The sequence below is a fragment of the Ciconia boyciana genome, chromosome 11 (genome assembly GCF_034638445.1).
Source record: "Ciconia boyciana chromosome 11, ASM3463844v1, whole genome shotgun sequence".
NCBI lineage: Eukaryota > Metazoa > Chordata > Aves > Ciconiiformes > Ciconiidae > Ciconia > Ciconia boyciana.
In genome coordinates, this window is record NC_132944.1 from 10,406,973 (window position 1) to 10,419,491 (window position 12,519).

General features: G+C 41.7%; 1 protein-coding gene across 2 annotated transcripts in view; it reads right to left on the reverse strand.

Annotated features, from left to right (window-relative positions):
• Positions 1-12,519, reverse strand: part of ITPR1 (inositol 1,4,5-trisphosphate receptor type 1) — a 180,194-nt gene that overhangs the window by 95,120 nt on the left and 72,555 nt on the right. For both annotated transcript variants that reach the window (XM_072875732.1, XM_072875731.1), the window contains 11 exons: positions 12,136-12,387; positions 10,589-10,730; positions 9,441-9,594; positions 8,921-9,108; positions 7,260-7,398; positions 5,679-5,733; positions 4,318-4,483; positions 4,049-4,219; positions 3,019-3,084; positions 1,987-2,124; positions 291-416 (listed from right to left, as the gene is read on the reverse strand). In XM_072875732.1, the coding sequence (XP_072731833.1) occupies positions 291-416; positions 1,987-2,124; positions 3,019-3,084; positions 4,049-4,219; positions 4,318-4,483; positions 5,679-5,733; positions 7,260-7,398; positions 8,921-9,108; positions 9,441-9,594; positions 10,589-10,730; positions 12,136-12,387 (1,597 nt within the window). The remainder of the gene's footprint in view (positions 1-290; positions 417-1,986; positions 2,125-3,018; positions 3,085-4,048; positions 4,220-4,317; positions 4,484-5,678; positions 5,734-7,259; positions 7,399-8,920; positions 9,109-9,440; positions 9,595-10,588; positions 10,731-12,135; positions 12,388-12,519) is intronic.

Below are 12,519 nucleotides of genomic sequence, written 5' to 3' on the forward strand. Positions count from 1 at the left end.
TCCTGCAGGGTGCAGGACTGAAAATAACATTTCTGAGGACCTAATCTTTCAACACAATGGCTCGTATCAAAGCCTATTTTTCAGTCCACTTCAGCCGCTTGAACTTTCTACACTGAAATGGTCTTAAACAAACAGATCTTGCCAACTTTCGAGGCTTCAAAATGAAAACAAAATGTGACCCCTTCAACCAATCTTGCATCAGAACAGGCCCAGAGGCGATCACCAAGGACAATCCATTCTCTTTTCTTGCTAGGGAAAAAAAATAAATCATGGCATGAGGTTATTCTTACCCCTGGGTTAAGGAACAGGTTTATGTGCTTGTGCAACAATGCCTGGTTCTGTTGGTTCCCAGCACAAAAGTTCTGTAAAAACTCGTGTGCAAGCTTCATTATCTCCTGCATCCTCGTGTCTTCAGCCTGTGATTGCATGACAAATAAGATGAGGTTAAAAAGAATCCGAAGGTTCACTTTCAGGTGAGTACTGGATGAGCCACAGCTCCAGCTGTGCAAGGGAACTGTCACGTCTCTCTCACACTCCAAAGAAAAACAAACCTCCACCCAGTTCACAGACATTAGGGATGAGTTTGGCCTGCTTCACAGTTTTAAAGACCATCAAAAATAAAGACCATGATAGAAGTTACAGTAGTTTATTCTCTAAAATTGCATACTCCATGGCCCAGCCTGCCAGCAACGTGCTTTAGTCACTTTTACACTTCTGAACATACCAGTATCTTGGCCAAACCACACATCATCACCTTGGGGCTACACAGGAAAATTGCCATGTTCCACTGAAATGCATTTCGGCAGTGACAGATAGGTAGTTCATGGCAAAGAAGAGATAGAAAGTTGTTATTGCAACAGTTAAGCCCAATTTATATTTACTGGAATCTGCACACTACTTGCATGCTTCCAAGTACAGTTCAGGAATCAGTGCCTTTCCTCTGACATCAGTGTTGATTACCAGTCCACTGATGGTATAAAATGCAGTTTGGAAAATTAGTGCTGCTTTTATTTTTAAGGAGTTTCATATATTTCCAAGGGTTAAACACCTTCCACACTGCCTGTGCAATATGTATTCACACATATGGGACAGAAAGGTGACAAGAGGTGTTGGAGGGTGTTTTTGCTGCCAACTTTTTAGCAAAATATGAAGCAAGACAGCATGACACTTAGATTAACATTAATCAAAGCTACTGTCTAGAATTACTGGTTCTCAGAAACCTGTAGAGTTTGGAACACAGGACAGCAGAGAGACTGGGAAAATGTGAAGAGCTCCCCTCGCCTATGCAATGATAAGTACGTGTCACCTGTGACTAATGGGCAGCCAACGCGATGAACTCAGGGAGTGCTTCGTCAGCACAATGTGGTGCTGTGCAAGCTCAAACCATACAGCAACCCAGTCAAAGTGGGCTTCAAACTGCACCGCTGACATTACGTGGCAGTCTGATATGGCTAATTATGAACAGCAGTCCTCGCCTGGAGAGCCAGTTGATATTTATTCATTTCTAAGGGGGAGTTTGGGACCCTACAACTGGGAGGGGGGTCTAACTACTGGGCAGACCTGCCAATAAATCCCACAGGCACTAGGCACCCTTGTTTCCCTTAGTGTTCCTAGGATGGCTGTCATACAGCTACCTCGCAGCAATAACAAGGGTCTTGCTTCCACCGACACAGGTTAACTTCAAGGCAGCACGCACCTCCCATGAAAAGCTGAGAGTTGAGCCTTGGTCTTACTCTGAGTTACGACGGACAAATATTTCTTCAGGAAATAGTGCATAACACTGTCTATTCAGAGACTTCAGACAAACAAAGCTTATATAAACTCCCCATTATTTCTGAAGCGTGGATATTTCATAGACTATGAGGCTACATAAAATAGCCTCTGTGAATCCAATATAAAGGTAGAAGTTCCAGGAAGATTCAAAGGAGGTATTAAAAGCCTGTCAACATGACATGAAGCAAGGCGACAGACGTACAGAAACCCAACCTTTTCGTAAGGGATCTGCAGCAGCTCCAGCACAACCGCATGAGCTCCCATGTTCCTCAGAAGTCGCTGCTGCTGCTTACGGCTTTTCCTGACCGAGGCGCTTTCCTGAACACAAAGCTTGCTGAGCCGCAGCAGGATCTGGAGAAGAGACTTGCCTTAGAGCTGAAATTCTGGGCTTTATTTCAGAGCATGCCAGGTGGCTCCCAGAGAGCAGCAACAGTGAAAAATGCATCTGCATGGACCGGTGCTGCTCTAGGCAGCAAAATCAGGTTTTGGGGTCTCAAGGCAAGGAGCTAAGGCCAGGCTAAGTCCTGGGTGCTCCTGCAACATCAGTAGAGGTGCAAAAGGACCGAGCTGGAACTGAGAGCTGCTGGGGAACGTGGAGGCAGAAGGCAGCGATGGTGTCTGCTCCCCCTCGAGCGTCAGCCACCAACCCCCTTGCCACCCCTCTGGGGACGCAGCAGCCAGCACAGCCTTGCGCCACTTGGCGCAGGCAAGGGAAGCAGTTTACTGGCCTGGGCACCATCCATGGCATCTCTGACTAGGGCTTCTCCTGCAGAATGCAGCCGTGTCAAGTGAACTTGGCATCAGGCTCTGCAGTACAGAGCCACAGAAAGACCATTAGCTCACACCACACTAGTGCCAACGCATGCTTTTTGTCTGGTATTTTTAAAATTAAATTTCAACAGCATGGTGGTTTTGAGTGCAAGATACTCAAGACAGGGCAAATGTAATAGCTTCTCAACTTGCTTACTTCCTTTGTAGCCTTTAACAATAAAAATATTGTGTTACCATTGAAACAGCAGCAAAATGTCGTGTTTCTCACTAATCCATTCTTAAGGAAAGAATACACATCGTGCTTATTATATTCCTGGCTTCTCATTCAAGTTGGGCTTTGTTATTACTCAGCAAATAGTTTCCACAATGGAAGAGTGACTCAGACTTTCCTGGGTGTCTGTCTCTGACTGCAGCTCTCCAGAGCTGTATTACTCATTTACACTTCCATTTAACTAAGAAGCAGCAAAGTTTTACCTCTTTTACTACACGGTAGTTGTAGCTGCTAGTACTTTCAGGCTTTTGGGACTTGCCGTGACCTTCCTGAGGATAAAATCAGACAATTTATTAGTAACTTATACTATTGTCTTCATGAAGCCTAAAATTACCATTCTAGGATAGTGCCCGCTCTCTTCCTGGAAAGGAGTGTCATCCTTCAGTTTTCTGACAGTCTCAGAAAAATACATATAATTATCCTGTTAATTCACATTGACCTCTATAACATAAAATAAGGTGAGAGTGGGATGATTTTAGAGACAGCAACCTCCTGTCCTTTCCTTTGCTTGTCACATTCTATCTGTAATCAAGTCTCCCCCCAAAAAACTTCGTACTTTCTCTCCCTCTCTACTATTATTAAACTGTCATTGCATAGATATCAAGAGATGCCTCACAGTACTACGCACAAGGAAAGCAACAAGTAAATTACTTTTATTTACTTCCAACAATAAATGTTCATAACCCAGGGACTATTTCTTGAATTCCCTCACCCAGTCTTTTCTATTTGATTGCAAATTATATGGAGGCAAAAGGTGTTTTATTAGTTCTAAGCCAGATGTGCATGCCAAGAAAGTCCCATATTATCAGGTACAGATACAGCACCATTCTCTCTGTCATTTAATCACAGTGCCATGATTCAAAATGCATCACCTGAGCAGTTCACAGCCCTTAACATTATTTGAGGTACTTTTGACCATACAAAACTCATGCAATCTGTCAGTGCTGAAAGGACATAACTCAGGAGCCAGAGCAAACCCAAACCAACTGCTCTGTTAGAGCCTAAAGATGACACTTAGTGGCTGCTAATCCTGAGCAGTTTCCACTTGAGACTAAATTGGTACCAACAAGCTCAAGTTCTCCTCTTATTCTTGCCTTAATCTAAAAGCAATACAGATAGCCTCACCAGGCTATGCAGTGTGCTAGAAAGATGGGGGTTTTGTCACATTTCTGGAAACAGTTACATCTTCATAAAATATTAACACGTGAATTTGTGCAAACACAACCCAATTACCTCTTTTTTCTTGTGTTCGTTTTCACCTTGCACTCCATCCATAGTCTCATCAGGACCTTGGCCTTTGTAGACCCAAAGCTCCGATTTTTCCACAATAGACCTCAGCTGGTCCAAATCTTGTTTTATCTGCTTGTAGTTGTCAACATCTTGGCTGGTAACAAGCAGTTGAACCTTACATGAATGCAATCCATTAGTTACACAAAAGGATTGTTTTTAGCTGCAACATATACATTCAGATGAGGAATAACACTCTTAATACACACACATACCTGCTTAAAAGCTTGAAGGACTTCTTGTCTCTGACTAAAGTGCCGGAAGAGTAGCTGAAGTGCTCCAGACACCAGAGGAGGATAATCATGCATTGTTAAATGCAGCAAAACTCTGAGAAATGTTCTGCCACCATGATCATCCAAATCCAGTGGTGTATTCTCCTCACTGAAAACAGAGTGTAGGTGTTAACTAACATACTAGACTGAATCTCCCAGCAGGTTCTTAAGTCCAGTCAGCGGCGGCAGAAAACCTTTTTTCTTACTTTTAATTAAGGGGGAAATTTATCAAATCAAGTGTTATCTTAAGACACACAGGGTTTTCTGGTGTACTGCTTAATAGGGAGGCTATTCCAGAATCTCATTAATCATGGTTCACTCAGCTTACATTATCCAACTTACATTTTTCGGGGTCAAACTATGCCAAAATATTTGTCCCTATGTCAGCCTATTGCTCAAATAGTTCTTGCCCATTCCTAGTCCTTTCTCACTATTTCTGAAATACACACACACCCCCCCCCCAGTATCCAGGTTGCAATGCTAATTATGTCAAGCAGTTAAAATCCTCCTCTTCCCTCTCTTTCCCTTGCACCTCTTTTCTGAGCATGAGAAACTCATGTTGTTGGTTTTTTTTTTTTCCTATCAGTGCCCCTTGAATCTTTTCCATATTCTGCTTCCAACTGAGTCTGCATGCTTACATTAAAAATTCTGGTTATTAATTCTGCAACTGAATCTCTCTCTCCCCTTCTGCCTTCATTTAAGAAATCAGTTATCTTAGGTTTACAGAAAACAACTGCAGCTCTGAGCAGCTTAAAGACAAGCTCAAGTACTTGGAGTCTGTCACTGACTTGCTGTGCTGTGATTTAAGAAAGGATATAAACTGCTCCGGAAGGCAGGCAGGTATGGAAAGTACAGCTTGCTTTGTTCTGTCATGCATGTGCAGTTTAATGCTGCATTATACAAAAAAAAAAGATGGCTAAATATATATCTGTCTCAGTAGATGTCCCAATCCTTGCCTACACAAACTTTTCCACCTAAGATTTTACTGCAGCATTCAGCTTAGATGCACTAATCCTCCAATTTGGCTTTCACCCACACAAGTGAAGCCCTCCCATGAAGATCTTTCTGGCTGAAGGACCCCTGTCCCTTATCTGTGGCTTTTAATCCAAATGGACACTACTTTGAGCTGTATCAAAGGCATTTCAGGAAAATGAAGCTTAGGTAACTGTGACAGCTGTTTCCAATCTTTTACCCAGTTACCACCTCACTTCCAACTGCAGTCCCCACTCCTTGGGAGCCCCGAGGGCTGCAGCCTGGGAACTCCTGAGCTACCCCTTGATTAGCACTAGCGAAGAGATACTTTCCTTCCGCCAAAGATCCCCTCGGCTTGTTCTTCAATATGTTCAAAGTCTAGGGCTCCTGAGAAAATAATGAGACACATACATTATGTCAGGGTTGCACCAAAGATGTTTGTGCAGCCTAAAAACATTTTAAATGGCAAGTGGTGATGTAGGTGTAAGCAAGGGGGTCATAACAAGCGGAAAGGAATGCCGAGAGATTACTGAAACAGCCTGCTAAGAAAACGTAAGACAATAAATGAACCTGTTCTCAGCTCACAAATTAAACTGCATAATAATTTCAGCAACATCCAGGCTTATTCCTCTCTTGCCTATTTTTAGATTGCACCAGCATCATTCCAGGACACTGATGGGACCTGGTGTCATTCACAGGGGCCATCCGTGAGAAACACCAAACTTCAGCCTTGAGAATTTCTAAAGTAATAAATTCAGCAATGACAGCAATACCCCTGTGGCTCAATAGACAAAAAGGTCTTTGCATTTTTCAGTATAAGGTATATATTATCACATCGGCAATGACCAATATGCTGAAATAAAAAACCAGAAGTGGTAAAACAGACTTGGAGCTCTCAATATTTCACAAAGATTTGCAAAGGGGAATGGGAAGAGAGCACAGGGATTTTACATCCTTGCCAAAATGTGCACCCCCTTTCTTCCAAAGTTCAGCTCGCAGAAGGAGCTCTTGCTCTCCCCACCAGCCCAGTTTTGAAGGCACTGGCACCCCAGGGGGCTGCCGGACAGGCAGCCCAAGAAAAAAGTAAACACATCCCCTTTGAAGTGAGATCAAAAGAAACAGTCTCTCTCCTTTGAAGACTTCTCATCTAAACCACATTTTCCTTATCTTTCTCCTTTGCATCTAGAGATACAGTCCCCAAACTGAGGAAGAAAAACTGTTTGATGTCTAAAAAGCTGCACTTTCAAAGTCCAGTTATTCCTACATGGGACAGGTCCTAACTACAGGACACTTTTTCCCCTGGAAAGTGACATAGCAATTGACAACACCCCATCTACCCAGTCCACTAACTATCCTGCTTTCAATTAAGAAGAACACCAGACACGACAAGCTCCTCAACAGCTTTCATACCCTTGTCTAGCAGCACTGAGATACAGACACCTCCAGATGTCTTGGTGGTGTCTGTATCAAGCCCCTACAATACCTTTGGAAAAGAGAAATTTGGGTGGGTAGAGGCATCAGGCCAGAGGGAAGGAATGGAGGAAATCAGATTACTTTGGGGACCCTTTTCCTTCACCCAGAAACACTAATAGAAAAGATTTAATGTGAGGTTGATGACAGATCACACATGGTAGTGTTTATTTCAGGTCTTCTTTAAAGGATGCATCTCAGGCTCTTGGTCACACTTAACACATGGAAACAAGTAGGAGAGTGTACAAATAAATCCTGGGTTTTGTTTGGGGTATACGGAAATGATCCCTACTCCGTTATTCCCGCTGCTAGCAGGGTACCCTGCTTCAGTGGGATCATTCATATGCCAAAGCAAGAACCTGAATCGGTTATCCAATTAGCATCTCTAAGTCTAAAGAGTCTTCCCTAACCCACACAAACTCATTCTTTGCAAAATAACTGACCTGGTACATTAGCTGGCATTTCTTGACTACTGGTTCCAGTGGGTGATTCAGACATCTGGGCATTGCTTTCATCAAATTCATGTTTAAATATACAAAGTAGGCAGGAGATTCTGTAGTCCAATCTCACATTCAAAATAAACTGATGATACAGAAGTAGTAAAAATGTTGAAATAACTTGCCTATTTCCAGCACATGTACAATTTACGCATAATGCAGTGCTACCAACATGCATGATCAACATAGTAAAGATGTGGATTTAACTTGGAGAAGAGGTATGCAAATGTTTTCTTAAAAATCCCCAGAATTTGGTAATTTTTTTCAGTGATTTCAACAAGCATATGATATAGACCCAGTAATAAATACTTATGAGTAAAAGATGTAGGCAGAATTTTGATCCCTCATTACTGCCTGATGCAGGCATCCTCACCCCGCCCCCAGGAAAGGAAAGCACCGTTTCTATCTCCGTTCTGAAACCAGCAGGAATCTGACAGGCCAGCGCTGCTGTCCTCCTCGCGCCGACTCCCAGGGCGCTGTGGCAGAGGAAGCTGAACGTGAGCTGCTGCCGCAAGCGCGGCATCGCAGCCTGCTGCTGGCATACAACAGCTACCAGTTCTGGTGGGCTGTATTAGCTAGCGCCAGCGAAACCTCCAGCGTAGCAGAGACCACCCTCTCGGTGGTCTGCCTCCCCCCTGAGGAAAGTAGTACAATGCAAAAAACACTTGCAGTTCTCTCAAATTTATGGGAAAATGCTTAATGCCAGTTTTAATAACCCACAGTAACAGGGGGAATACTGGCACACTAAAATATCCCATTGCACATGCCAGACCATAAGAGAAGTTCTGGCTTTAACTAAAATTAGCAATGGTGAAAGGAAGTGAATCAAGCCTCCCCTACGTGCTGCATCTGCTGCTGAGGGGAAGGGCATAACCTCAAACCCAGCTATGCGTGAAACCTCCCACGGGGGCACAGGGAAGGTACACTGTGGCTTTCCTGCTGCTTTGCATACTTTCGCCCACAAGGCTTTTGCAGCATTCTGGCCTCCATGAACTTGCCCTTGAAGTTACTGAACAGAAAAGGGACTCCTACACAGAGGGAGGGAAGATGGATTTCAGTGCAGTAATTCTGTGGCAACATCTAGATCAAGACAGTGCTGTGGAAACGGGAAAAAACTTTACTCTTTGTGTCCTGAAGACTTAGGAGTGAACAAGTGAGAAAAGCCAGACAGAGATGGAAGAAACAGCAAGGCTGGCAAATGTGCATGCATAAAAAACATTTCAGGCTGATGGCTGTACGAGGAGGAGTCTCAAGTATCTCCCCCTTCCTTAAGGCACTTAACGAGATGGCCCTGTATATTCAGAGAAATTACTGAGACAGTAAGGTGGAAAATGAGATCTCCACTTTAGCAAGTCTGATATTTACAAATCACTGGTAAATATGCAGATGTCTACTGCAAACTTGTTTCTATTAAATTGTTTCAGTAATGGCATAATATTGTCATATGCAACTCAAGTGCTGCATGCCTGAAAAAGTCACCCTTGTAATGCTTCACCAGTTTAAGAGGCACATACAAGGCAAGAATGAATTAAAAGGCAGCATGGCACTATATTCATGCTTACATTAAAGACAGCACAAGATGCGACATCAGTTTGCATTGCTAGTACCTGAAGTATTTCGATGATCTTCAGCTTTGTGTCCATTACCAGGATGTCCTCTTTCTCTGGTTCACTCTGCTTGACGTTACCCTCAGGAGCAGCAGCAAGCGGAGTCATGGGCAAGAACCCACCGCCTCTGAGCACCACCTGGGTCATCAGCTCACCGACTCCGTGGATTGATCTCATCACATTGCTCCCTTCAGAGAGGTAGGTAAACAGGTAAGGTTATGATGGTGTAATGGGACTGCATTAACAGGGCAAGGACCCTTCACATCCTACGAAGATAAATTGCCTCAACATTAAACAAGGCCAGGTGGACACCTAAATCCCTGGAACCGATGGAAGTCAACAGAAGCAGTACTTTCAGAAACCCCCTGCCCTCTCCCTCTTTCATCGTAGCCATTACTTAGCTTTACAACCAAGCCATGGACAGAAAGGAGCAGAAGATTTTGAACCCACATTGACATTTTGAGATGAACAAGAAAATACCAAAGAATGATCTGTTCTGCCAATCGTTTTTCAGCCTTACCTTTACTTTCCTCGCCTTTTGCCATCTTGGTAATAGGGAAGATGGTAGTGATGTGCACACAGTCTAATATAGCAAGGAGGATTTTGGTTAGTCTGAGGAGGTCACAGAAGTTGTAGAAACCAAAATATATCAGATTTCTGGCTAAGTTAACAACCTACCAAAATAATAATAAAAAGTCTGATTAATACTAAACATTTTCCTATCACAATCAAGTTGTTTTAACACAGTGAAAAGATCAAGAACCTAGCTGTGAGTCATATACTTATCATAATACCTCATAATTCCATAAGACTGTATAGTTCTACATTTTATCAGAAAGTTTTCTACTTGCCTACAAATACTGCAGTGCCTGGAGTAACAGTCTGTACCTGCAACTGATATTCTATAGCTACAAAAATCATACCATATTTGTCTCATTACAGAAGAGGTAAGATAGGTCAAGACTAGAGGTAATGTACAGATGCTTTTCACGGTTTTGTCTTACAGAAGAAAACACCACACATTTAAAGCTTCCTGCTACCAAGTTATAAAGTTTCCCCACAAGTCCTCCACAAGTACTGCTTCAAGACTCACACATAAGAATTTCACATATAGTGCAAATATTTAACGTAGCCCCATTATATGAAGTATATTCCCTCAAATACTTTTTTTTTAAAAAAAGATATCACATTTTCTTAAATTAATGGTTATTTAGGGTTTACTATTGCATGAATTTGCTACATTTTATTTGCACAGACAGACTATTTTAATAGGTCAGTAAGTCACAGGACACTGTATTGTTCTCTTCCTGAGTAATACTGTAAGCTCTAGAGACTATCTGTGCATGCAGACATAGTGTTTAGTTTTCAAGACGATTTATTCCAGTAAAGCTTGACTTTTGCAATAACAATGAGAGCACAAAAAGTAAACAGGGCTGCTGCAAATCTAAGACATAAGCTCACATTCATTAATTGTATTTCAAGAACTATCATTGCAAACTGTCACAAACTTCAGTGGAGTTGCTTGCATGAAGAGAAAGCACTACACTGGAAAGTAAGAGCCTGCTGAAGCTCAGCACTCACTAATTACTTGCCAATCTACCTGGTGTTGAAAAAAATACCAACATTCCACAAAAAAAAAAAAGGATAAAATCAGAACTGGATAACTACCTCAAATGTGAGCTTATTTTTCTCTTTATCAGAGAAAGGGAACCTCTGACACACCACATCTCTTAAATATTCCTCTACAAATTCCATTGTTTGTGCAAATCTCTCCTTAATTTCATCTTTGGAAGTTCCACTGCTATCATAGCTGAAGAGGAAAAACAAAACAAAACAAAAACACAAAACAAAACACAAAACTTAGCATGCAAATACACAGGGCTCTCTTCCCCCGATACAATTTTTTCATTGGTTTGTCAAAAATCTAAGAAAAGTTAAAGGCTGTTAAATAATTTATCTAAACAAGGGAGTCAGGAAGCTGACACCATAATTTCCTGACTTTTGCTGGTTTATCCCATATGCTCATTTTGCACTATTTAAAAATGTCTGAGGAAAACAAAAAAAGAGAATTTTATCCCAATAAATAAAAAAAGAAACCCTTATTATTTTAGCAGAAACAATGACAAACTATGTACAGCACTAAGGGAAACAGATGTGGCCAAGAGATGCTGACTGTGGATGCTATTTTCCTCCAAATAAAAACAATATATATGCAAAGTAGACATTAATTGTTCTTAATACAAATTCTAGGTTTGTTTCTCAGCGTGTGCAGAGAGCGTTCAAAAGACAATCCCCACCACCTTCCACTAACTACTTTTGTTTTCCTGTTTGATCACGTATCACTGTTTAGCCTCTGCCAGAGCTGAAGACATTTGTTTTTCTATTTTGGCATTTAAAGTTGAATATGATCTACTGCATCTCTCTCAGCAAAGAAAACTAGGCTAGTAAGGAGGGAAGGGAGGGAAAAAGAAGAAACCACTAAACACCAGTACTGACAAGACTCAAATTCCTAACATTTAACACTAATTTTAAATGTTCATTTTCTCCAACCAAAAAAATTGAGTTCTGAACAGTTGAAGTAATATAAGTTTTAAATTATTTGTACTATAAAGAGTTAAGACAAGTCTATGATGATGAAATCATGTCTCCAATCTGGCTGTGGTTTTGTATAGGTTTTTCACCACTGTATCAGAGTATTATCCATTGGAGGTTAAGGAACATGACTGTCTCCAGCACATTACTTGTTTCAGCATCTTCCCCTTGTTTTAACTTTTGATTGTGCGAGCTACCGTATGGACAATCTGCCCTGAAGAGTCTATGCTCCAATCAAATAAGGTAGGAGGAAAAATGAAATAGTCCTCCCTTGCTTTCCCTCCCCAGGGCTAGGTCACTCATCACATCACCCAAATCAGAGACCGACCATCACTGTGATCACTGTGTGTTCTGGAGACAAACCCCAGCTGCCTCATAGCTTACACCATGCACACACAGGAAGGTTATTTTGGTCTCAGGAAGGTTCTCCCCAGCAAACATTACAGGCAAATCAAATTACAGGGTCTGAATAATGGAACTAGTGAGAATGTGTTATAGATTTTAATTTTTTTTTTAAACAGAAATAGTATAAATAATGCATGAGTTTAGGATTGATCTGGTTTTGTTTTAAAAATTAAGAGTGATGTAATTTCCTTTCCCACACCATTCCAGCACGTACTTACTCATCAATAGCAATTTCAGAAGGTATTTCAGACCACAGACGAGCATACTTCACTGGTGTTACTTGTTCTTGGGGGTCACGATCAACGTGCATATGAAGCATTAGCCGGCAGAAAGACGCTCTCAGATCATATGGCAAGTTTTCATCAGACATACAACGGAGAATGAGGTCCACATCCAGCTGGCCAGATATTTCATTTATGGCTAAGTACTGTCGATCAAGGCACATTCTAGCAAAGAGGTTTAGTTGGTATCTTTGGGGGGGGGAAAAAACAAAACAAAACCCAAACATAAACACCTTACACTTTAATTTCCATAAACGTCCATTGGGTATAGTACTGATATGCTCTTATATGTATTAACAGAATGAATCTTATATTTTCCAG